This window comes from Ovis canadensis, chromosome 4 (assembly GCF_042477335.2).
Source record: "Ovis canadensis isolate MfBH-ARS-UI-01 breed Bighorn chromosome 4, ARS-UI_OviCan_v2, whole genome shotgun sequence".
NCBI classification, from domain to species: domain Eukaryota; kingdom Metazoa; phylum Chordata; class Mammalia; order Artiodactyla; family Bovidae; genus Ovis; species Ovis canadensis.
The window spans coordinates 58,864,204-58,891,307 of NC_091248.1; the positions used below are offsets into that span (position 1 = coordinate 58,864,204).

A 27,104-nucleotide genomic window follows, 5' to 3' on the forward strand; every position below is an offset into this window, starting at 1 on the left:
ATAAGCTAAAATATGTACGTTCAGTCATTTCATGGATGAAATGATTTAGGGCTTTCCCAGCAAAACATTTTCTTCAGGACATCAGGTCATAACTGTTATTTTCAGCTTTTTCTTTTAGCCTTTTCTTTAAGAAATATATCAAACATAACCATAGTAACTTCAACAAATAACAATTCATGAGTAATTTTGTTCTATCTAAACCCTTTCATTTTCTCTTTCCACTCTCCATATTATTTTAAAGCAAAACCTAGACATCTAGACTTAATAATATATACTGAAGAACTCCCTAAATATCTCTGTATATTTGTAGAGATAGTTCTCATTTCATTTCACAGCTGCAAGTCACCCCTTTGCATAGGTATGCCACAAGCTACTCAAATAATCCCTTATTTATAAATATATGGAATGTTTCCAGTTTTCTGCTATTACAGCTTTGCAAAGTAAAGTACACTAATTTATTTAAAAGCATATTTTCAAGGTTCTTGGAATCTTTATAATCCAGATGGCATTAACCTGAAAACAGAAGCTCAGGCTATCTTCTCAGAGCATGGCACCTTTAAATATGGTACAGCTTACCTGGCCAACGAAAGAAGATGTCATGCTGAATTTGCACAAATTCCTGAGTCTGTTGATGTTTTCAGGCTCTACTATCTTGAAAACATTCTGAATATTTTAGGGCAGGTAAGACATTTTACATAGGAAAGCAACTACAGGACACTAATGGAATTCTGATAGACATTATCAGACAAACTTCAACTGTTAGAAAAGAAAGGGAGAGTAAGAAAGTAAAAAAACACAACAGAGGCAAGTGCAAAAGTCTCATGTGAATTAAATATAAAACACTAATCAATCTAGTTAAATATAGAGACAGAAAGGCTTTAAGTAAATACCAAAGTTTAACAGACAAAAAAATATTCAGGGATTAGTTAATATAGCAAAGTCCATTGTACTTATCATGCTGCAGTCAATATGAATTGAGAGCCATAAATGAAACAACAATATATACTCATAGGCCACAGTGATATAAACAAGAGAATATTTACAAAACATCTAAATGCCTAGTGTAAGAACTACATAGCTATCAAGTATAGTGAGTGATTCTAGAGCCGTATGTCTCCATAATATCTAAATCAATTAAGCAAACATTTATTGAGTCATTTTATGAAAATCAAGAGTGTACAAAGGTGCAAGTGATTTACAATCTAAAGAGGGAGGAATGCAGGGAAATAATTTCTGTGTCATACAAGATAAGGTACAATCAGTCCAATTGCTCAGTTGTGTCCAATTCTCTGTGACCCCATGGACTGCAACATGCCAGGCTTCCCTGTCCATCATCAACTCCGAGAGCTTGCTTAGACTCATGTCCATCGAGTCGGTGATGCCATCCAACCATCTCAGCCTCTGTCATCCCCTTCTCCTCCTGCCTTCAATCTTGCCCAGCATCAGGGTATTTTCCAGTGAGTCAGTTCCTCGCATCAGGTAGCCAAAGTATTGGAGCTTCAGCTTCAACATCAGTCCTTACAATGAATATTCAAGACTGATTTCCTTTAGGATTGACTGACTTGATCTCCTTGCCATCCAAGGGACTCTCAAGAGTCTCCTCCAGCACCACAGTTTGAAAGCATCAATTCTTTGGCACTCAGCTTTCTTTACGGTTTAACTCTCACATGCATACATGACTACTGGAAAAACCATAGCTTTGACTATATGGACCTTTGTCAGTAAAGTAATGTCTCTGCTTTTTATTTATTTATTTTTTTTAAATTTTATTTTTACTTTATTTTACAATACTGTATTGGTTTTGCCATACATTGACATGAATCCACCATGGGTGTATACGAGCTCCCAATCCTGAATCCCCCTCCCACCTCCCAAGTCTCTGCTTTTTAATATGCTGTCTAGGTTTGTCGTAGCTTTTCTTTCAAGGAGCAACTGTCTTTTAATTTCATGGCTGCAATGACCATCTGCAGTGATTTTGGAGCCCCCAAAATAAAGTCTGCCACTGTTTGCATTGTTTCCCCATCTGTTTGCCATGAAGTGATGGGACCAGATGCCATGATCTTCATTTTTTGAATGTTGAATTTTAAGCCAACTTTTTAACATTCCTCTTTCACTTTCATCAAGAGACTCTTTAGTTCCTCTTTGCTTTCTGCCATAAGTGTGGTGTCAGCTGCATATCTGAGGTTATTGCTATTTCTCCTGGCAACCTTGATTCTAGCTTGTGATTCATCCAGTCCAGCATTTCACATGATGTACTCTGCATATAAGTTAAATAAGCAGGGTGACAATATATAGCCTTGACGTACTCCTTTTCCTATTTGGAACCAGTCTGTTGTTCCATGTCCAGTTCTAACTGTTCCTTCTTGATCTGCATACAGATTTCTCAGGAGGCAGGTAAGGTGTTCTAGTATTCCTATCTGTTTAAGAATTTTCCAGTTTGTTGTGATCCACACAGTCATAGACTTTAGTGTAGTCCATGAACATAAAATAAACCTAAATAAAAAGCAATTTTCTTAGAAATGTAGGTAAGGCTTAAGAAGAAACTTGTATCCTAGAATTTAGATTTTAATCTATATGTATTGGGAGCCATTACATTTTTTGCAGAGAGGAGTTATCTGAATTTATAAAAATGTTGCTGGCAGTGAGCAGAATGGTCTGGAAAGGGTGTGAATTTGGAGGTAAGGAGACAATTTAGAGGCTTTGAGCTGTCCCTGTGCTATGGGTAGCAGAGGGATGCCATAGTGAGCAAAACCAGACAAGTCCCTGACATCAGGGAGGTTCACAGACTGGTGAGCAAGATGGCAATTAATCACAGAATCACAGAGATAAATAGAAAAATTATGAGTAACTGAAAGAGGTGCTGTGAAAGCATGGATGCAGAAGCAGGGTTATGGGGCAACTGCATGTTCCCAGTGAGTGCCATTCGCAGGGAAAGTTCTGCAGTGAAGCAACCCTGACTGGAAGGTTAGGTACCGAGAGCAGTACCAAGGCCGCACCATGCTACACTGTAGGAGTCCAGAGGAGAGGCCGTGGCTGTATGAGGCTCTCTAGAAGGGAAAGGACATGTACTGAGCTTTGACACAGGAAAACAAAGGCCGCCAAAGGAGGAAAGAAGAAAAGTAAAAGCTTTAGTTCCATTGCAGAAGAACACTCAACTCCTCTATTATTCACACTTCACCTCAGGGCTAAAAGACAAAGCCAAAATAGGAAGCTTCCCAGAGAATAATTAAGCAATAACCATTGCAGGGCATGCCTTGTTTTGTAAGATATACCACTGCTTCCTCTTCCCTAAAGCTAAAGAGGTGATCATTTTGTCTTGATTTTGAACTGTTCAGGAAATTTGTCTTGACATTTATAAGAAACACATGCAAACAACTGAAAACCCCGCACACCAGAGAATGGGCAGGATACACAAATCATATGACATATGTAGCAGGAAACCACCATATTGCCTTTTGATATCACTAGTCACTAAACAAACATATATTTTGCTTATCTTAGAATAGTGAGGTGTATTGCAAAGTCAAACATAGTATTTCTTTGTCCCACACAGAACCTGGGCATTATTTTTCGTATTTTAGCATTTTTAATTGCCCTGGAAACATAATCACATGCTCCTTTCCCCATCACCCACTGCTATAAGAGGTTAGTTACATAAACATTTCTATAATAATTCAGAGCTAGACCCCTTGAAGGATGGGAAAAGTCCGGGACACCTAATTTTTTGTTGTTTCAGTTTCCTGTATTTATTAAAAAACATAGAAATATCAAAATGGGGTTAAAAAACTGTGGTATATTTAAAGTTGTAGGGCAAGTGCCTCTCAATCATGTCAGTGTATCTCTGTGATTACACGTGTATTCTCTTTTGAAGGTAACATTAAAGTCTACACTCTTTTGAAGGTAACATTAAAGTCTACACTGAAGGCTTTTCTTTCTAAGAGGCCTCTGGTCCACAGTGTGACAGGCTCAGAATACTGGTCAGCCAACCTAACACGCAGCCTGTAGTCACCTCAGATCCAATTAATTCAACAAGAACAACAACAAGATCATTATCAGATATTAAGACATTGGCAGTCTTAAATGCAACAGATGCAATTATTGAACTTATTTATGTCTAGGTACTTCATTCTATGTACAATTATATAACCCTTTAGTACCATGCAAAGACAAGATTATACTTGAAACTTTTTTTATTAATAACATATAGTTACAGATTTCATGTCATGTTTTTAAGAAGAGGGAATAGAAAAGCTTTGTCATTCAAAGACCCAGCAAATCAAACCACGGCTTTTTTCTGTTCCTAAAAAAAAGAATAAGAAAGAAAAAGAACCACTCAAAAAAGAATCTTGAAAAAACCCCACAAAATACCATTCCTGCACAGAAAAAAATAAAAAAAATAAAACCACTGCAGTCAGTAGCGGAGAAGGCAATGGCAACCCACTTCAGTACGCTTGCCTGGAAAATCCCATGGACAGAGGAGCCTGGTAGGCTGCAGTCCATGGAGTTGCTGAGTCAGACATGACTGAAGCAACTTTGCAGCACCAGCAGCAGTCAGTAGATAAAATCTGGTTCATAATCAAAATGTTAAACTAACAATGTGGCTTGGACATCCTTTAATTAAAAACATTTCATACACTTAAAACTCTTGAGAGGAAGCTCCAAGTGCATATCTAAACTTTAATGTAAATGTTCACAGTATTAGAGAGTTAAGTCTTAAATGATAATATATGCATGTGTAATCAATGAGGAGGGCTTCCCAGATAGCTCAGTGTTAAAGAAACTGCCGGTCAATGCAGGAAACATGGGTTTGATCTCTGGGTCTGGAAGATCCCCTGGAGGAGGAAATGGCAATTCACTCCAGGATTCTTGCCAGGGAAATCCCATGGACAGAGGAACCTGGCGAGCTACAGTCCATGAGGTCGCAAAAGTTGGACATGATTCAGTGACTAAACAACCACCACGACCAGTTAACTGCCCATGATCATAGAGAACCCAGGACTCTTACAGGATGAGCTCCCTTCTCTGGGATGAAAAGATGCTGAGAGAGCTCTAGCCCCACTCCCAACTCATTTCACAGTCCTATCACCTCCTCCTGCACACTCCCACCCCAAACACAGATATAAGAAAAGCTATCCTTTCGTTAAAGCTTCCTGCTTGCTTCTTAGAAATCTGCACTGCTAAAAGGAGCTCTGTGTTACTCATTTCTGAGTGGGTATAACACATTGGGTCATGATGGTGAGCACCATCTATGTAGAAGAACTGTCATAGAAACAGTTCTTTCACATAGATGTGAAACTGACATGATTTTTGTCTCTAACATATCCTCCTGATTGCCCCATCAGCATGCAGAGACTCTTGCCCAGTGGTCACTTACCTGTGTACCTAATTATATGAACATTTATATAGTCCCTTACTATTTAAACAAAACTTTCCCTCATATTGTTTTACTTAATCCTTACAACAGCCATGTTCCCTAAGAATAATTATCTCCATTTCATACGTGAGGGAATTAAAGGTCAGAGAATATAAATGATGTGACTAAGATCAGACATCAGTAAACGACAGTATTTATTCAAACCCATGTTTACTGCTCTAAATCCCTTACCCTTTTGCATTTTGCTCTGTGGGACACTTGCCATGGTCCTAGCAAAGACCTTGCCCCTAGGCCTCCAGTAGCGGAAAGCTGGGTCAAGAACACATGCAGGCTGATGGACTTCAACTTCTGTCACCACAAAGATGTAAGGCTAGGATGCCTTTGGGAAAGAGCAGGCCAGCAGAGTATAAATCAGAAACAAATTAATTCTTGTAGAGCAGTGACTGTCAGTCCAAAAGGCCTTAAGACTGATCTGTGTAAAACCATGGACTATAAAACTTGTTGTTATAGTTACAAACCAAAGGAATGCCTTCACATATACGAAGCATGACAAGAAATGCTGGATCTTACATCTGCAATAATTTACAATCAGTCTCCAAGTCCGGTCAGGCTTCAGAAATTCAAAGAGTGCCTGAGAGGTCCTATTGATCTCTGAGCCACCAGGGAAGCCCATTGATCTCCCTAATAGTTTCCAAATAATTTAGTATTAAGCAGAGACTGAGTGTCAAAGGCCGTGGGAGGTATGAAATGCCCAAGTATTTCTGGACATTTCTGCCATCTTCTGCGAGTCTCCCAGAAGGTCTGTTGAACAGAGATTCTTACACATGTGCATACAATCTGAAGTCTTCACATTGTAGGCCATTCCTCACTCTTGCTGTGAAAATGTCCGTGGTTTTCAAATTCTATTATCTTTGCTTGAATTTAAAAAAATGATACCAGAAAGCATATTCATAACATTCCAACATTTGTCTATCCTGTCTAATCAGACCATTGCCTTGCGTACCTCTTCTGTCATGTACACCTTTTCTCTTCTCCATGTCACAGTCAGGAGAAACTGTGGGTCTGCATGGCTCTGTTTCCTTAGCAAAGATGTTCATGAAATATGGGACTGTCACTGCCTCCGATCTGCAAGAGCCCAGGTCTCTCCCTTCTTCCTTCTCTCTGTCCTCCCCCTTCTCCTGTTATTTCATCCAAGACTGGGATTAGTGTCTTTTGCTTAGTCTACCGGGATGACAGCATGGGCTAACAGATCGACTACTTGGAAGTTCCTCAGTGTGGGCTTATCTCATTCCTCCCCTCTTCCTGTATAACCTTGGGCAAGACATTCAGCCTCTAAGTGGCTATTTCCTTAACTGAAAGATGATTTAAGAGTTGTTGCGAAGATAAAATGGAACAGTGTATGTGAAGTCTCTGCCCAGATTCAGCATATAGTCCTCAATAAATGGCAGCCTCCTCCCATCTCTGCCTGGTTCCTCTGCTTTCATATACAATATGCCTTGGATTATTTTTATAGGGAAAAAAAAAAAGACAGAGGTCAGCCTGAGACTGGACCAAATTATTTCAGGAATCTATGGTCTGGGAAAGGCGACCTGGGTCCTCTTTAGCATGATTTTGTCCCAGAGCTCTCCTTAGGATTTGATGTGAGAGTCCTGGTAAATCTAATCTTCAAATCCCACTGTGAAATGTTTAAATCTAGGATAAGAAAGACTATGTAGGATATTGGGTACTGGAGAAGCAAAGGGAGCAACTAAAAATTTTAAAAGTCCTTAAAAAGAATATGTGTCAACCCTGAGTCACGGAAGAGCCAACTTTTTTCCCCCTAGATTTTCTTTGTATTTATTTTTGGCTGCACTGGGTCTTTGTTGTTGTATGTGGGCTTTCTCTAGCTGCAGAAAGCAGGGGCTGTTCTCTAGTTTGGGTGCCCAGGCTTCTCACTCCAGCGGCTTCTTTTGTTGTAGAGCATGGGCTCTAGGTGCGTGGGTTTTAGTAGGCGTGGTGCATAGGCTCAGTAGTTGTGGCTTGCGGGGCTTAGTTGCTCTGTGGTATGTGGGAATCTTCCTGGACCAGGAATCAAACCCATGTACCTTGCATTGGCAAGCAGATTCTTAGCCACCAGACAACCATGGAAGCCCTGTGGGACGAGCCAACTTTACAGACAGTAAATAAAGCAAGCAAGTTCCTTCTCCCATATTTAGAAATTTCACAGATTTCTATTTTCATTGCATGAGTATTTCCTGTTCACAGGTTTCCTCTGGTCCAAGGCAGATCTCTACTGTTGTCTTCCTCTCCCCAGGCAGCATCCCTTACTCAATTTCTTTCCTTCCTCTAAAAGCAAAGGTTTTTACATTGCTTATTATAGGGTTAGGAAAGCAGAGACATTAATTGCCAACAAAGGTCCGTCTAGTCAAAGCTATGGTTTTTCCAGTTGTCATGTATGGATGTGAGAGTTGGACCATAAAGAAAGCTGAGTGCCGAAGAATTGATGCTTTTAAACCACGGTGTTGGAGAAGACTCTTAAGAGTCTTTTGGACTGCAAGGAGATCAAACCAGTCCATCCTAAAAGAAATCAGTCCTGAATATTCATTGGAAGGACCCATGCTGAAGACGAAGCTCCAATACTTTGGCCATCTGATGGGAAGAGCCAACTCATTAGAAAAGACCCTGATGCTGGGACTGATTGAAGGCAGGAGGACTAGGGGACAACAGAGAATGAGACGGTTGGATGGCATCACCGATTCGATGGACATCAGACTGAGCAAGCTCCGGGAGCTGGTCATGGACAGGGAAGCCTGGAGTGCTACAGTCCATGGGGTCACAAAGAGTCAGACACAACTGAGCGACTGAACTGAACTGAACTGAACTGATAGGGTTAAAAGAATATTTAGCAAGACAATCTTCCTATTGTACATTGGAAGAGGAAATTAAAAATAAAATAAATCAAAACACCTTCTGAGCTGGGGAACAAGGAGAGGTGGTGAGGAATCAAGCTGGTATGGTCCCCTGAGGCACTCTGTTCACTCATGATCAAACTCAGAAAATGAGACAGTGAAACTTGGACTTTGCAGGACATCAGAAGGATAATGTGCCTCTCTTGCCAAGTAGGACTTGGGGAAAGTGGCAAGTTTCCAGAGCCATCATCAGTCCTACCCTTTCATGTGATAAAGCAGAGAAGCTTGAAGAGATTTTAGAGTGGAGTGGGAGGGGTGTTGAGGGTGACCGGGAGTGCTGCACCCCAAGAGCCCTTGGTGTTATGATGAGAAGACGTTGCTTCAGAAAGTTCTGTGGATCATACAATTGAGCATCAAATGGGGATGTAGGATGCTCAGAAGATGCCAGCATAGAGGCCCACATAGGAGACCCAGGTGGATCTCCTGGGAGGAGATCAGCATGGTCAGGAGGAATCAGCATGGTCAGACACCACTAACTAGACAGCCACCCTAAACTATAATGCTACCTAACAACTCTGAACTTGGGTCTCATGCTCAGGAGTAGGAGAGGAATGGGAACATGAATTCAGTCCTTTTTTTTTTTTCAATCAGCTTTATTGAGATATATAATTTATGTTAAATAAAACTCATTGTAAGTATACATTTGATGAGTTTTTACAAATACGGACAGGGTGTGATCACTGCCATGTACATTCCCATTGCTCTAAAAATTTCCTTTGTGCCCCTTTACAGTCAGTGCCCTTCCCTTCCTGTCCCCTCCATCTCAGGTACCTGGAAATCACCAGCAGTTTTGCCTTTTCTAGAATTTCATGTATGTAAAATCATATATGTTTCTGGCTTCTGCTGCTGCTGCTAAGTCACTTCAGTCATGTGTGACCCCATAGATGGCAGCCCACCTTCCCCATCCCTGGAATTCTCCAGGCAAGAACACTGGAGTGGGCTGCCATTTCCTTCTCCAATGCATGAAAGTGAAAAGCGAAAGTGACTCTTAGCGACCCCATGGACTGCAGCCCACCAGGCTCCTCCGTCTATGGGATTTTCCAGGCAAGAGTACTGGAGTGGGATGCCATTGCCTTCTCCGTTTCTGGCTTCTATCATTTAGCATAAGGTTTTTGAAGCTCATATACATTGCTATGGATATCAATATTTCATTTATTTTATTGCTTAATGATACTCCATTGTATAAATACACCATGATTTATTTGCCATTCTCCATTTGATAGATGCTTATTTCTCTTTCCTGGCTATTATGAATACAGCTGCTATGAATATTTAAGTACAAGTCTTCATGTGAATGTATATTTTGGGTAAACACCTAGGAATGGAATTTCTGGGTCAAATGGTAAATTATGTTTAATTCTATAAGAAAGAGTCAAATGGTTTTCCAAGTTGGCTGTACCATTTTATACTCCTACGAGCAATGTATGAGGGTTCCCACTGCTCTACATCCTTGTCAATACTTGCTATTGTCAGTATTTTTAGTTTTAGCCATTTTGGTAGGTTTGAATAGTATCTAATAATTTTGTGGTTCAATTTGCATTTCCATAATGACTAGTTATTTTGAGCATTCTTTTGCAGGCTTAGTTGCCATTTATATATCTTCTTAGTTTACATGTATGTTCAATTTTTTTTTGTGCCCATTTAAAATAGTTTTGCTTATCATTGTAAGAATTCTTTGCATATTCTAGATACAGTCCTTTTTTAATTTTATTTTTAATTGGAGGGTTGGATACAAGTTGCTTATTAATGTTTTATAAATATTTTCTCTCAATCTTTCCTAGTCTCTTCATTCTGAAAAGCAAAACTTCTGAATTTTGAGGAAATCCAATTTATAATTTTTCCTTTTTTAATTCATGCTTTTTGTATCTTAAGAAATCTTTGCCAAACTTGAGGTCACAAGATTTTCCCTATGTTTTCTTCTAGAACTTTTATAGTTTAGCTCTTCTGTTGGAACTTTTAACTATTTCAAAGTTTTGTATATGCTCTGATGTAAAGGTTAATGTTCTTTTGGAGGAAGGATGGAGAGGCATATGGATATTTAATGTTTCAGCACATTTGTTGGGAAGAGTATCCTCCTCCCATTGTTGTATTATAATTATAATAGCACCTTCCTCAAAAATTAACTAACCAGATATTTTTAGGTTTATTTCTATAGTCTCTATTCTGTCCCATTGACTTAAATGTCTCTCCTTACAGTCATACAACATTGTATTGCAGTTTTAAAATAAGTCTTAAAATTAAGTAGGATAAGTCCTCAAACTTGGCTCTTTTTTCAAAATTGTTTTGGCTATACTTGGCATTTTACATTTCCATTTCTATTTTAGAAGTAACTTGTCAATTTCTATTTTTTAAATAGAATTTAAAATAGAAGCCAGCTAAAATCTTTGACTGAACAATGAATCAATAATTAGTGTGAGTGATATGCCACCTTGAGTCTTATTTACCTTGAATATGGTATTTCACTCCACTTACTTAGATCTTCATTTTCTCTCAGCAGTGCTTTATGGTTTTCAGAAAATAGGTCTTGCATGCTGCTGCTAAGTTGCTTCAGTCGTGTCCGACTCTATGCAACCCCATAGACGGCAGCCCACCAGGCTCCCCCCAGTTCCTGGGATTCTCCAGTCAAGAACACTGGAGTGGTTTGCTATTTCCTTCTCCAACGTGTGAAAGTGAAGTCGCTCAGTCGTGTCCGACTCTATTTCATTAAATTTATCCCTAAGTATTTCACATTTTGTATTTTATTGTAAATGGCATTGTCTTTAAATTTCAGTTTCCAAATGCTATTTTTAGCCCTTAGAAATAGAATTAATTTTTTTGTATTGACCCTGTTTCTTATAAACTTTTTAATTAATTCAGTTAGCTTTGTATAATTGTCCTTAGAATTTTCTACTTAGATGATCATGTCTACAAGTAGACAGTTTTACTTCTTTCTGTCCAATGTAGAAGCCTTTCATTTCCTTTTATTGCCTTATTGTAACATTTAGAGCCTCCAGAACAATCAAGTGGTGAGAGTGCACAACTGTGCCTTGTTTGAGATCTTAAAAGGAAAAAGCATCCAGTCTTTTATGGTTAAGTATGGTACTGAGTGTGTGTTTTTCATGAATGCCTATATTAGGTGGAGAAAATTCCTTCACTTCCAAGTTTGTGGAGGGTTTTTAATCAGGACTAGGTATTGAATTTTGCTAAATGCTTTTTTTTTTAATCCATTAAGATGATCATATTTTCCAACATGATGCTGGAACAACTGATCTTTAACATCCTTATGTAAAAAAATGTTCCTCACCTCACACTCTAATTTATAAAAACTAACTTGAAATGAGGCATAGGCCTAAATGTGAAACCTAAAAGTTAAAAAAACTTCCAAAAGAAAATGTAAAGGAAAATCTTTGCAACCTTGATTTGGAGAAAGTTTTGGGTTTTTTTTGTTTTATTTTGTATTTTTTTGTTTTTAGATGGATGAGTTTTACTTTGTGTGAATTATACCTTAATAAACTTGACTTTCGGAGAAGGCAATGGCACCCCACTCCAGTACTCTTGCCTGGAAAATCCCATGGACAGAGGAGCCTGGTAGGCTGAAGTCCATGGGGTCGCTGAGTCGGACACGACTGAGCGACTTCACTTCCACTTTTCACTTTCGTGCGTTAGAGAAGGAAATGGCAACCCACTCCAGTGTTCTTGCCTGGAGAATCCCAGGGACAGGGGAGCCTGGTGGGCTGCCGTCTATGGGGTCACACAGAGTGGGACACGACTGAAGTGACTTAGCAGCAGCAGCAGCAAACTTGACTTTAAAATAAACCACGGCAAACAAAAAGATCTAAACATACACAAAATACTGAAATGTAAACTATTATAACAAAAGGAAAAAAATTAAAAATAACCAAAAATAAAAAATAGATTCTTCACAAAGGAAGTAAATTAGACAAATAGAAGACTTCTCATTAGCAAAAACTGTACTTCTCCAGAGTACTGAGAGACAGTGCTTGTGTGCATGTCACTGAGTCGTGTCTGGCTCTTTCTGACCCCATGGACTGTAGCCCACCAGCCTCCTCTGTCCATGGAATTTTCCAGGCAAGAATACTGGAGTGAGTTGCCATTTCCTACTCCACTCCAGGAAATCTTTCCGATTCAGGGATAGAACCTGTGTCTCTGCGTCTCCTCCTGGCAGGCAGATTCTTTACCACTGAAGCCACCTGGCAAGCCCACTGAGAGACAGTATATGTCAATTAAGTTATTACTTAAGAGTGAGGGTAAAATAAAAACACTTTATAGTCTGAAGAAATTACTCAGAGACTCTCAAACAAAAATAAATCTAGAAGGAAAGAGATGAGCAAATAAATTGGTAAACTTTGCTAAATTGATATAAGCTTTAAATATAAACAGCAGTAATAATAACTACTTGCTTGGCTTTAAAAACAAGGTGGAACTAAAAAGCACAAGACAATAAATGACATGAAAGATGGAAGGGAAAAGACTTATGTTAGAGAATTCTATTATTTGAGATGAAGATAGAGATACTGACTGATTAGACATTTGCTAAGTCAAGTGAGTATGTGAAAAATTTAAGGATAATGATTAGAAGAAAATAGCCTTTCAAATTACTATAGAGGCAAAAGGTGAACAAAGAAAAACATTTAAACTAAAGACATGAATGAAGAAAAGCAGGAAAAGCAAGAAGAACAAAAAAGGCACAAAAAGGCAAGGTTAATAGAAAACACAAAATAAGATGGTATGAATAAGCATAAATGTAAAAGTAATTACAAAAATGTAGGTAGATTCAATTTACATGTTGATACAGGTTCTTGAAGTAGATTTAAAATATCTGTCTATGTTCTGTTTATAAGAGACAAGCCCCAAATATAATGTAACAGGTTTGAAATAAAAGGATGAAAATATTATTATTAGATTAAAATATGCATCAAGAGAGAAAGCAGTACTAGAGATAATGAGAGATATTATTTAATGACAAAAATTTTATCAAGAAGTAATATTAATCCTGACCCTGGACACAACTAACAGTATTGCCTCAAAATATGTAAAATGTAAATGGAATTTCTACTCAAAGTATATGTTAATGGTACTGCAATGTGAATGGTTGCAGCACTATTGCTGCTTTGTAGAAGTGCAATGAAGAGTTAGCACATACAAGAACTCTAGCCTAAAGTGAGCTTTTAGTTTTTCTCTTATAAATTAACTTTCTGTTTGCAATAAGTATTATCTTAGACACACACACACACACACGCACACATTGCTTTAATGTATAGCCTGGGAATCTTCTTCAGATATTTGTAAACTAGATGATTTCTCAAGGTGTTCAATGTGAGAGAAATTTGACTACATTAAGTAATAAGCTTTTTCCAGTACATCATCTGCATGGAAACAAATAACATGGGATTTCAAATGGGATTACCTACATATTCATTAACTACTTCTTAGTATTATAGTTATTACTCAAGATTATTGAGTTTATTAAAATTTTGTAAGAAGAACAGAAGTTGTAAGGTATATGTATTTCAAAAGTTTATAATTAAGTTAGCAAATTCCTAGGGCACCCCTCACTTAAAGTGAATTCCAGAATCCTTTCTGTAGATTACATTTTTTTTTTCTGAAAAGTCTCCAATGCCCTCTGCTGTTCATTTATTGAATTTTTTGTTGAAGTATCAGATGGTAAAGGGAGAAGGAAATGGCAACCCACTCCAGTATTCTTGCCTGGAGAATCCCATGGACAGGGGAGCCTGGTGGGCTGCTGTCCATAGAGTTGCACAGCGTCGGACATGACTGAAGCGACTTAGCATGCATGCATGCATGCATTGGAGAAGGAAATGGCAACCCACTCCAGTATTGCCTGGAGAATCCCAGGGACAGAGGAGCCTGGTGGGCTGCCATCTATGGGGTCGCGCAGAGTCGGACATGACTGAAGCAACTTAGCAACAGCAGCAGCAGCAGATGGTAAAGAATCTGCCTGCAATGCAGGAGACCTGGGTTCAATCCCTGGGTCAGGAAGATCCCCTGGAGAAGGGAATGGCTACTCCAGCATTCTTGCCTGGAGAATTCCATAGACAGAGGAGCCTGGAGAGCTACAGTTCACAGGGTTGCGAAGAGTCAGACATGACTGAGTGACTAACGCTTATAGCTGATAATGTGATAATTACTCCTGTACAGCAAAGTGATTCAGTTATACATCTATATATATATACATTACTGATATATATTCTTTTCCATTATGATTTATCATAGGATACTGAATACAGTTCTCTGTGTTTTACAATAGGATCTTGTTATTTACCCATTCTTATATAAAAGCTTACATTTGCTAACCTCAACCTCCCACTCCATCCCTCCCTCTTGGCAACTACCAATCTATTCTCTGTGTCTGTGATTCTGTTTCTGTTTCATAGATAGTTTCATTTGTGTCATATTTTAGATTCTACATATAAGTGAAATCGTATGGTATTTGTCTTTCTGTATTTGACTTACTTTGCTTAGTATGATAATTTCTAGCTGCATTCATGTTGCTGCAAATGCCATCTTTTCATTCTTTTTTATGGCTGAGTAGTGTTCCTCTGTTTATATGTACATCTTCTTTATCCATTCATTTATTGATAGACATTTAGGGTTGTTTCCATGTCCTGGCTATCATGAATAGTGCTGCTCTGAACATAGGGGTGAATGTATCTGTTTGAATTATAGTTTTGTCTGGATATATGTCCAGGAGTGGGATTGCTGGATCATACGGATAATTCTTTTCTGAGGAACTTCCATACTGTTTTCCACAGGGGCTACACCAATGCACATTCCCACTATCAGTATAGGAGGGTTCCCTTTTCTCCACATCCTCTCCAGCATTTGTTATTTGTAGATTTCTTAATAATGACCATTCTGACTGGTGTGAGGTAGCACCTCATTGTAGTTTTGATTTGCGTTTCTCTAATTATTAGTGATGAGCATCTTCTCATGAGCCTATTGGCCATCTGTATTTCTTCTTTGGACAAATTTCTGTTTAGGTCTTCTGCCCAGTTTTGGATTGGATTATTTTTTGTTGTTGAGTTGTATGAGCTGTTTGTATATTTTGGAAACTAAGTCCCTTATTTGTTTCATTGTTTGCAAATATTTTTGAAACTAAGCCCTTATTGGTTGCATTGGTTGCAAATATTTTCTCCTAGCCTGTAGGTTTTCTTTTTGCTTTTGTGACAGCCTGCTGTGGCTGTCCACACGTGATTTTTATGACTGATATCACTCAGAGCATCTTGTAAGATGGAAGACGGGTGCTGATTTCATGCAATATCATCTGTCTTTCATAGGGTGTAAGAGTTGTAGAGCTCTGCAACTAATAAAACCTAACTGGCATTTTTTAAATACTGTAATGAAATTACTTATAATAATACTTATCCTTGTATGTGACCTTAAATTGTGAGCTATTGGATCTTCAAGCACAAATCTTTTAAATTTTTTATTTCTGTAGCACGAGACAACTAATTTCCCTTTTTTAAAACTTGAGAGAGATCCCTTTCTGAATAGATTCAGTCCACAGAACTTAATGTGAGGACCAATTTCCTATCATCCACAAAAAGCCTTGAATCTTCACAACTTTGTAGCCTGAGAGCCTTGGGGTCTGATGATGGATTAACTCTGGGAAGGACTCTGTAAATCACAGCAGCTGGCTCCTGTGAAGGGGATGGAAGACACAGGGAAGGGATCTCCTGAGCATGATCAAGACCTGGTGTACTTCAGCCAAATACAAAGTTTAAAGAGCCCTAGGCGGACCAGGATTCCCAGCTACAGGGGCACCACCCTCCCTGCCCTGACACTTGAAAAGACTCAGCCACTCAATGAGAGACTGTCATTCACTTTGCAGAATGTATTGTCCAGTATGGAATGAATCTGTTCCATTAGGCTGTCTGGAGTATGTTAAGTCCTCATCACAGGACGAGGGGTCAAAAATTAATCACTAGGCTAGCTTATGAAACAGCTACTTAAACCACAGCTTTAACTATCAGAATAGTTAAATATAAAGTATCTCAGACAAAATTTCATCATGCTATATTAAATTGTATGCTTACTGAATATTAATTATTAAGTAAAATATTCATGGGCATTTTCAGTTCAGTTCAGTCGCTCAGTCGTGTCCGACTCTCTGCGACCCCATGAATCGCAGCATGCCAGGCCTCCCTGTCCGTCACCAACTCCCGGAGTTCACTCAGACTCGCATCCATTGAGTCAGTGATGCCATCCAGCCATCTCATCCTCTGTCGTCCCCTTCTCCTCCTGCCCCCAATCCCTCCTAGCATCAGAGTCTTTTCCAATGAGTCAACTCTTGGCATGAGGTGGCCAAAGTACTGGACTTTCAGCTTTAGCATCATTCCTTCCAAAGAAATCCCAGGGCTGATCTCCTTCAGAATGGACTGGTTGGGTCTCCTTGCAGTCCATGGGCATTTAGATGGTAAGAAATCCTCTACTTATTTAATTATTTGAGTCAGTCTTAGGAAACAATACATGCTAAGAAATGCATCTAAATTTTTGTATTATAAATATAATATATATTCATTATTGAAGACACACACACAAAAAGATAATATGTCTTACTACTTAGAGATAACCATTGTTATCAAGCTGTGTTTCCCTATAATTGTTTCTATGGAATATATTTTAAAATATAGTTTTAGGTTAAAATTCCTGTTATTTTTATTATAGAGCTGAGATCATACACTATTCATACAATTTGATATTCTACTCATGTCACTTACATTATTGTGAGATAACAGAACAATATATCTCTATTGGTCTTGGCCTTTGGTTCCCAACAAAGGGCTCCTGAACTCCTGTAATTTCCTGGGTGATAGGAGTGTCTTTTGTTTTAATGAAGTGACTTTGGGTAGACTCCTGGATGAGGTCTGGTCACCAGAAAAAACAAGACATGATTTGAAGCTTGGAATCTACAGCTCTGCCCCCAAGTTTCTTGAGAAGGAAGGACTGAAAATGGAGTTGATAAGCCTATGTGATGCAGCTTCCATAACAATCAGACTGTATGCAGTTTGGAGAGCTTCCAGATTGGTAAACACATCCATACCAGGAGAGGAACACATTCTGACTCCAGGGGGATAGAGGCTCCTGCGGTCCAGACCCTCCCAGGCCTTACCCTCTGTGTTTTCTTCATCTGACCGTTCATCTGTATCCTTTACTAATCCTTTAGTAAAGTTGTAAATTCAAGTATTTTCCCAATTTCTGTGAGCCACGCTAGCAAATTAATTGAATCTGAGGAGGGGCTTGTGGGAATCTCCAATTTCTAGCCAAATGGGATAGAAGTTGTAGGTAACCTGAGGACCTCCCACTTGTGTTCGGCATCTGAGGTGGGTGGGAACAGTTTTGTGGAATTGAACCCCTAACCTATGGGATCTAACATTAGTGTCAGAACTGAGTTGAATTGTAGGACATCCAGCTGGTGTCACAGAAGTTGCTTTTTGTTGAGGGGAAAACCTCCACACATTGGATGACTGAAAGTGTCAGAAGGAAAGTTATGTGAGTGTGGTAGCTGTGGGTGTAGTTCTTCCATACAAAGAAGGAGAACTATAGGTTTTTCTTTATGTTGTAGAAGATTTCACATATAATTGAACAGTCTTCAAAATATAATTTTAAAGTTATTGCATAATATTTCAGATGTTCACAAATTATGTAATACCCTCCTATTTTTGGACATTTAGGTTGCTTCAGTTCTTTATTATCATAAGTAATCCTGTAAAAAAATTCCTTGAATGTAAGTTTTTGTGAATATCCCTAATTTTATGTTTACATTAAGTTCCAAAAAGTACAATTTCTAGGTCGTGGATACACACATTTTTAAGGTGCTTAGAGAAGGCCATGGCACCCCACTCCAGTACTCTCGCCTGGAAAATCCCATGGACAGAGGACCTGGTAGGCTGCAGTCCATAGGGTCACTAAGAGTCGGACACGACTGAGCGACTTCACTTTCACTTTTCACTTTCATGCATTGGAGAAGGAAATGGCAACCCACTCCAGTGTTCTTGCCTAGAGAATCCCAGGGACGGGGGAGCCTGGTGGGCTGCCATCTATGGGGTCGCACAGAGTCGGACACGACTGAAGCGACTTAGCAGCAGCAGCAGCACCATGCATACTGCTAAACTGAACTCTGAAAGTTTTAAGAACATACTCCTACCAGCACTGCATGTTCATGACTGCAGGAATGGCTTTTACAAAACTGACTGTGCAAAAATATTTTACAAGTAAACTCTAAATATGGGGGGAAGTTATATACGACTTTCTATTCATTTCGTAAATAATTTTTTTTTCTCCAAAGGTGTCAGGAAGATAGAAGGACCTTTTAGAAGAGTGGTGAGAGGGTCAGACCTAATTGTTTCTTAATCTTTCAAAACTTGTTTCTTCATCAATAATGTAAGCATAATAACACTTGCCCTGCTAAACACAGAGTGTTTTGTGAGGATACCGTGAGATGATACATGTGAACATGCTCTGAAAACTATAATGTCATAAATGTGGAAGGTGGTACTTTTACTGGTTATTATTGATATGTGGACAGACTTGCTACATGACATCAGACTTATAAAAGGATCACTAACTTTTTAATATCTTATGTTAACCTTAATGTACATAATCTCCATTTTAAAGCTCAGATGATCCAAAAAGTAACGGTTTTGGTCCGTTTTATTTATTTGAAAATAGTAAATATGGATCTGAGAGTTGGACTGTGAAGAAAGCTAAGCGCTAAAGAATTGATGCTTTTGAACTGTGGTGTTGGAGAAGACTCTTGAGAGCCCCTTGGACTGCAAGGAGGTCCAACCAGTCCAACCTACAGGAGATCAGTCCTGGGTGTTCATTGGAAGGACTGATGTTGAAGCTGAAGCTGCAATATTTTGGCCACCTAATGTGAAGAACTGACTCATTTGAAAAGACCCTGATGCTGGAAAAGATAGAAGGCAGGAGGAGAAGGGGATGACAGAGGATGAGATGGTTGGATGGCATTACCGACTCAATGGACATGACTTTGAGTAAATTCTGGGAGTTGCTGGTGGACAGGGAGGCCTGGTGTGCTGCAGTCCATGGGGTTGCAAAGAATCAGACACGGCTGAGTGACTGAACTGAACAGCTAAGTTGAATGCATTCTCAAGATGCTTAAATCAATGCCTTTCCCAAAGTTATTCCTGTGGGATTTTATTAAAAAGACAGTTTGAAGATCAGTTTGAATAATTACGGTGAAATGAAACACAAAGCCAAGGACAGAAGTAATATGCAGTGGGAACTTGATGAACCTAAAAGCTTGCCCCTATCATGAGTGAACCTTTATAAGGAGGGAGATGGACCAGGACAGAAAGGAGGAAAGGATAACTTAAGAAAAACACTGAATTTTTAAACAGGTAATGGCTTGCAAAGAACTCTGTGACTTGGGCCCCTGAGGACTTTAGCTCAGTTCATTAGGATTTTTAGATATAAAATAAAAGTAGTATAAACTTCAACTTAGCCTGTGCACCGGTGTTCACATCCATTATTTCATTTGATCCCTAAAATTAAAAACAAACAAACAAACAAAAAACAAAACCTTTGAGGCCAGACAAGGTATTATTGACCTAATTTTAAGAGCAAGCAGTTTAAACTCAGATACATTCAAAGACTGGCCTGAGGTCTTTTAGAGTCTGAAAGGAGACAGGACGCTAATGCTATTCCTATATTTTACTCTCGAAGAGGGAGTTTCCTTTGACAGCACTAATGAGTCTTTAACCTCTTGCAGAGGTATTCTCCATCCCAGGGTAACCCGAACTAATTTAATGACGCTTGGAGCTAACCACTCACTGAGGGTACTCCTATTTTAAATCACGGTCTCACCTTTAAAAGCGCAGTTTCTTAGCTCTTCTCTTCGTCCTGATTCTTATTTAGGCTCCTATTTTCCCTCAGACGATCTTCCTCCGTCTCACTCCAAAGCTCCACCCTCTTCGGAGAAGTCGCGTCCTCGGTATCCAAGGAAACCAAGCAGCCTGGCCCATCTTTTTCTTTCCTCGCTTTCCATTGGCCAGTGGGTTCCGGTGTAGGTTCCCCCCCCTCCCCCCGCCCCCACGTCCCTCCAATGGCTAATGGGCTTGAGGGGAAAGCGCAGGCCTTCCGAGTTCCGTCCAACACCTGCCGTATCTACCCTCAGCATCCTGCGCATTGCCTTCTGGGAAATGTAGTTTCTCAGTTGCCCGAGCCATTCAACATCTGACCACCATTGGAACTACCTATCCCACCGGCCTTTGCGAAAGGGGCGGGAGTAGGCAAGGGGTTCTGGTCAGGATGGATACTTAGAACTTTAAAATTGCAATTTGCCGCCCAGACCCGTGTAGCTGACGTTTACATTGCTGAATGAAGTGAGCGGTTTTGTTGTTGCTTCAGCAAACCCTCTTATCAAGCGTCTGTCTCCCTTTTGGCTTGGTCAGCACAGCGGAAAGCCGACTGGACTTGGAGAGACTAACCTGAGGCTGAAGTAATCTGTGGGAGAAAGAGGGGCACGCCATGTTCCCCTTCTCGGGACGGGGGCTGGGCTGCCTCCGGCTCTGTCTGCTCAGAGTGTGGGCCGGCGAGGCCACCGGGCGCTGGGCCTGTGGGACATGTCAGTCCCGGCTGTACGGCTCAGGTGGGTCCCAGCCCGAGGTCTCTAGGTCTGACCCTGCGCCCGGGACTCTGAAGGAGTGGGCGCTGCTGGTGAGCCCTTTCGGCCGTCTGCGGGCGCGGCTCCCATGCCACCTGACTGTGAGGCCCCTGGACCCCCTCACCTACCCAGACGGCGACCGCGTGCTGGTCACAGTGAGCGGAGTGGAGGGCGGGGCGCGGGCCCTGGCCGGCCTGCAGGTGAACTACGACGAGGCGCAGAAGGAGGTGACCATCGTGGCTGATGTCATCGACCACCAGGCGTCCGTGGAAGTGAACGCGCCCCTGAAGTTTGGCAAGTGATTGTAAAACGGGTTTGGGTCCCGGGGCACACCCTGTGAACTTCTGAAATTAGGCCGACGTGCATTTTTAATTTGTCCCTTTGGATCTGACTTTTCAACGTAATTTACTCTTGACCCCTTCAGAAGCTATGTCTTTTTTTTTTTTTTTTTCTGTTCTACTTTAGGTTTCTGAGTAGCACTTAGGAATTAAGTTTTCAGTTATAGCAATTTTATAAATCTAGTAGAAACATGATTTGGAATAACCTAAGCCACATAACATCTTTTTTTGTCGTATCCTCCTTTGACACTTTGTTCCTATTTGTGTTACTGCACTTTGTCCATTACAAAGTGTTTTATTTTTCAGGGTTAAAGTATCTTGATAATCCACTCAGTGGCATGGCAGGCGGTCCACATTTCCACTTGCTCATGGCCTGCGGTCTGTTCCCCAAACAGCCTTGCCTATAGTATGTTTCATATAGTCTGGACCAAGTGTTTGGTTTCTAATAGGCACCCGGCTTCTTACTGAAAACGTCAGCTTTCATTTTGGCCTAAGTAAATTTTGCAGAGTACATCATGAGAAACGCTGGACTAGAAGAAACACAAGCTGGAATCAAGATTGCTGGGAGAAATATCAATCACCTCAGATATGCAGATGACACCACCCTTATGGCAGAAAGTGAAGAGGAGCTAAAAAGCCTCTTGGTGAAAGTGAAAGAGGAGAGTGAAAAAGTTGGCTTAAAGCTCAACTTTCAGAAAACGAAGATCATGGCATCCGGTCTCATCACTTCATGGGAAATAGATGGGGAAACAGTGGAAACACTGTCAGACTTTATTTTGGGGGGCTCCAAAATCACTATAGATAGTGACTGCAGCCATGAAATTAAAAGACACTTACTCCTTGGAAGAAAAGTTATGACCAACCTAGACAGCATATTCAAAAGCAGAGACATTACTTTGCCGACTAAGGTCCATCTAGTCAAGGCTATGGTTTTTCCTGTGGTCATATATGGATGTGAGAGTTGGACTGTGAAGAAGGCTGAGCGCCCAAGAATTGATGCTTTTGAACTGTGGTGTTGGAGAAGACCCTTGAGGGTCCCTTGGACTGCAAGGAGATCCAACCAGTCCATTCTGAAGGAGATCAGCCCTGGGATTTCTTTGGAGGGAATGATGCTAAAGCTGAAACCCCAGTACTTTGGCCACCTCATGTGAAGAGTTGACTCATTGGAAAAGACCCTGATGTTGGGAGGGATTGGGGGCAGGAGGAGAAGGGGACGACAGAGGATGAGATGGCTGGATGGCATCACTGACTCAATGGACATGAGTCTGAGTGAACTCTGGGAGTTGGTGATGGACAGGGAGGCCTGGCGTGCTGCGATTCATGGGGTCGCAAAGAGTCGGACACGACTGAGCGACTGAACTGAACTGAAGTAAATTTTCTGTGAGTTGAAGGCTTTGAAGGAAAACACATAGTTAGATTGCCCCAGAAAGGTCAATTGATAATGGCTGCCAGATATGTTTTCTAGGTGTTTTGAGTTCCATGTTATTTCTCACATGGAAGCCACAATTTCTGCGACACTTCTCTAGGAAAGTCTTCCCAAGTTCTCTGCCTTCCTAGGACTGAAGCAAAATACTATTAATGATCATAACAGCAGATAACACTCCTAAGATAATCTTTTCTAATTACAGTTGTACTCTATTATAGACACTGTTTTTGTCACCATTTTCGATAAGAGAATTGAAATACAAGTTTGATGACCCTGTAGTGGTAAAGAACCGACCTGTCAATGCAGGAGACTAGAGACAGTGATTCAGTCCCCTGGGTGAGGAAGATCCCCTGGAGGAGGGCATGGCAACCCACTCCAGTACTCTTGCCTGGAGAATCCTATGGACAGAGGAGCCTGGTGGGCTACCATCCACAGTATGGCAAAGAATTGGACATGACTGAAGCAACACAGCACAGCACAAGTTTCATATACTGAGTATTTATTATGGGTGAATAAGTAGAGGAGATCCATGCCCTCATGAAACTTAATTTCTAGTGGGATAGATAAAAAAATATGCCTGTTGTCTCTCAGATATAAGGTGGTGGAGCTGAGATTTGAACTGACTGAAGTCTGCTGAACAAGTACGCTTTATTGCTTCTCAACTTTTTTTTTTTTTTTTAACTAACCTAGATGAGTAAGAGACCCTGATCTCAAAATATAAAAGCCTACGATGGGGAGGAAGATTTGCTGATGTGTTAGATAGTACAAAATAAACTGAATATTGAAATAGAGAAAAGCAAAATTTTATGGCAGTTCAGATAAAAATGAACTACCCAAACTTCATTATTTGTTGATTCCTCTTTTTAGAGCCAGAATCCCATTTCCAGTTTTACTGTTTCCTTGTGTGTATTCCACAGGCCCTTCAAATCAACATAGTTTAGTTTTCTTCATACTCGACTCGTGTTCCTCCAGTTTCTATAACTGTTTCAATGAAAGAGTGAGAATAGCATTCAGTTCAGTCAGTTCAGTTGCTTAGTTGTGTCCAAATCTTTGCGACCCCATGAATTGCAGCACGCCAGGCCTCCCTGTCCATCACCAACTCCTGGAGTTCACGCAAACTCATGTCCTACAAGTCGGTGATGCCATCCAGCCATCTCATCTTCTGTCATCCCCTTCTCCTCCTGCCCCCAATCCCTCCCAGCATCAGGGTCTTTTCCAATGAGTCAACTTTTCACACGAGGTGGCCAAAGTATTGTAGTTTCAGCTTTAGCATCAGTCCTTCCAATGAACACCCAGGACTGATCTCCTTTAGGATGGACTGGTTGGACCTCCTTGCAGTCCAAGGGACTCTCAGGAGTCTTCTCCAACACCAGAGTTCAAAAGCATCAGTTCTTCAGCACTCAGCTTTCTTCATAGTCCAACTCTCACATCCATACATGACCACAGGAAAAACCATAGCCTTGACTAGATGGACCTTTGTGGGCAAAGTAATGTCTCTGCTTTTGAATATGCTATCTAGGTTGGTCATAACTTTCCTTTCAAGAAGTAAGTGTCTTTAATTTCATGGCTGCAGTCACCATCTGCAATGATTTTGGAGCCCCCAAAAATAAAGTCTGACACTGTTTCCACTGTTTCCCCATCTATTTCCCATGAAGTGATGGGACCAGATGCCATGATCTTAGTTTTCTGAACGTTGAGCTTTAAGCCAGCTTTTTCACTCTCCTCTTTCACTTTCATCAAGAGGCTCTTTAGTTCCTCTTCACTTTCTGCCATAAGGGTGGTGTCATCTGGATATCTGAGGCTATTGGTATTTCTCCCAGCAATCTTGATTTCAGCTTGTGTTTCTTCCAGCCTAGCATTTCTCATGATGTACTCTTCATATAAGTTAAATAAGCAGGGTGACAATATACAGCCTTGACGTACTCCTTTTCCTATTTGGAACCAGTCAGTTGTTCCATGTCCAGTTTGAACTGTTGCTTCCTGACGTCCAGTTCGAACTGTTGCTTCCTGACCTGCATACAGGTTTCTCAAGAGGCAGGTCAGGTGGTCTGGTATTCCTGTCTCTTTCAGTATTTTCCACAGTTTAGTGTGATCCACACAGTCAAAGGCTTTGGCATAGTCAATAAAGCAGAAATAGATCTTTTTGTGGAACTCTCTTGCTTTTTCCATGATCCAGCAGATGTTGGCAATTTGATCTCTAGTTCCTCTGCCTTTTGTAAACCAGCTTGAACATCTTGAAGTTCACAGTTCATGTATTCCTGAAGCCTAGCTTGGAGAATTTTGAGCATTACTTTACTAGCATGTGCTGCTGCCAAGTTGCTTCAGTCGTGTCCGACTCTGTGTGACCCCATCGATCGCAGCCCACCAGGCTCCCCCGTTCTGGGATTCTCCAGGCAAGAACACTGGAGTGGGTTGCCATTTCCTTCTCCAATACATGAAAGTGAAAAGTGAAAGTGAAGTCGCTCAGTCGTGTCCGACCCTCAGCGACCCCATGGACTGCAGCATTCCAGACTCTGTCCATGGTATTTTCCATGCAAGAGTACTGGCGTGGGGTGCCATTACTAGCGTGTGAGATGAGTGCAATTGTGTGGTAGTTTGAGCATTCTTTGGCATTGCCTTTCTTTGGGATTGGAATGAAAACTGACCTTTTCCAGTCCTGTGGCCACTGCCGAGTTTTCCAAATTTGCTGGCATATTGAGTGTAGCACTTTCACAGCATCATCTTTCAAGATTTGAAACAGCTCAACTGGCATTCCCTCACCTCCATTAGCTTTGTTCCTAGTGATGCTTTCTAAGGCCCACTTGACTTCACATTCCAGTTTGTCTAGCTCGAGGTAATTGATCACATCATCATGATTATCTGGGTCATGAAGCTCTTTTTGTCCAGTTCTTCTGTGTATTCTTGCCACCTCTTCTTAATATCTTCTGCTTCTGTTAGGTCCATACCATTTCTGTTCTTTATCAAGCCCATCTTTGCATGAAATGTTCCCTTGGTATCTCTGATTTTCTTGAAGAGATCTCTAGTCTTTCCTATTCTGTTGTTTTCTTCTATCTTTGCATTGATCGCTGAGGAAGGCTTTCTTATCTTTCCTGCTGTTTTTTGGAACTCTGCATTCAAATTGGAATATTTTTCCTTTTCTCCTTTGCTTTTCACTTCTCTTCTTTTCACAGCTATTTGTAAGGCCTCCTCAGAAAGCCATTTTGCTTTTTTGCATTTCTTTTCCATGGGGATAGTCTTGATCCCTGTCTCCTGTACAATGTCATGAACCTCCGTCCATAGTTCATCAGGTACTCTGTCTATCAGATCTAGTCCCTTAAATCTATTTCTCACTTCCACCACCACTCAATATCTAGCCTTAACTTCTCTACACACCTATTGAGGGTAGAGTATATTTAGAATATGTTTTCTTCTCCCTATGCCTATCTAAACTGTCTGAGATCAAGCCTTATGTTATAACACTACTTAATGGCTAAAAACTTGCCAGTTACATTTGCATCCATGTAAATATGGGGTAAAATTGTCTTTTATGTTTTTTACATTAATCCAAATCAAAATATTGCCTTTATAGAGACTGCCATATACACAACTGTAGAAACTGATCTTTATACCATAACTATTAGAATTGTAGTGTTAGGCCCCAGTAGTTTGTGTTTGGGGCAACATTGCTTCACTGGTCTGGTTTAAGGGAAATCATCAATATTTGAATTAGGTATTAAGTATTGGTGTTTTAAATTTTTATACAGAGACATCTAAGGTTACATATTAGGTTGAATTTAAGGTTAAAGTTGGGCTTCCCAGGTAGTGCAGTGGTGAAGAATCTGCCTGCCATTGCAGGAGATGTAAGAGACTTGGGTTTAATCCCTGGGTGGAGAAGATCCCCAGGAGTAGGAGATGGCGGCCCACTCCAGTATTCTCATCTGGAGACTGTTCTTTCATAAACAGAGACTTGTCTGGAGTCTTGTCTGGAGACTTGTCTATCCTTCCATAGACAGAGAACCTGGTGTCTGCACTCTGTGGGGCTACAAAGAGTCAGAGACGACCCAGCATGTATGCTGCACACAAGGTTAAACTTTCAAGCTAAGGATGCCTTATTTTCTAAACTCTTTTCATGTATATACTGTTTTCCACAATTTTGAGGTTTTAATATTCAGTACTAAATTTTTCAGAGTTGTTCTACTCTTTATTACTACAGATTACCTTGTGATATAGCTGCATGATAATATGAAAGGTTAGAGGTAGGGTTTGGAAACCTTAGTCATGATCATGTACACCGACACATTTCTTCTACAGTGTGCTTTAAATTTGAGGGAGGTTTGGAAACAAATCTTTGAACTTTTAAAGAGAATAATCTAACTGACTTATCCAGGTC

At 40.4% G+C, this 27,104-nt stretch overlaps 2 protein-coding genes across 7 annotated transcripts in view; one reads left to right on the forward strand and one right to left on the reverse strand.

Moving 5' to 3' along the window:
• Nucleotides 1–20,480, reverse strand: part of CCDC146 (coiled-coil domain containing 146) — a 143,160-nt gene extending 122,680 nt beyond the window's left edge. For 2 of the 3 annotated variants that reach the window (XM_069587806.1, XM_069587805.1), the window contains exon 1: nucleotides 20,173–20,480. The gene's annotated coding sequence lies outside the window, so the exon portion shown is untranslated. The remainder of the gene's footprint in view (nucleotides 1–20,172) is intronic. The other variant, XM_069587808.1, reaches the window with a different exon arrangement.
• Nucleotides 2,211–27,104, forward strand: part of FAM185A (family with sequence similarity 185 member A) — a 112,879-nt gene continuing 87,985 nt past the window's right edge. Inside the window, exon 1 of one of the 4 annotated variants that reach the window (XM_069587818.1) lies at nucleotides 2,211–2,394. In XM_069587818.1, the coding sequence (XP_069443919.1) occupies nucleotides 2,340–2,394 (55 nt within the window). In that variant the 5' untranslated portion in view covers nucleotides 2,211–2,339. Of the gene's footprint in view, nucleotides 2,395–20,509; nucleotides 21,266–27,104 lie in introns of those variants that run through there. The other 3 variants (XM_069587816.1, XM_069587817.1, XM_069587815.1) reach the window with 3 other exon arrangements.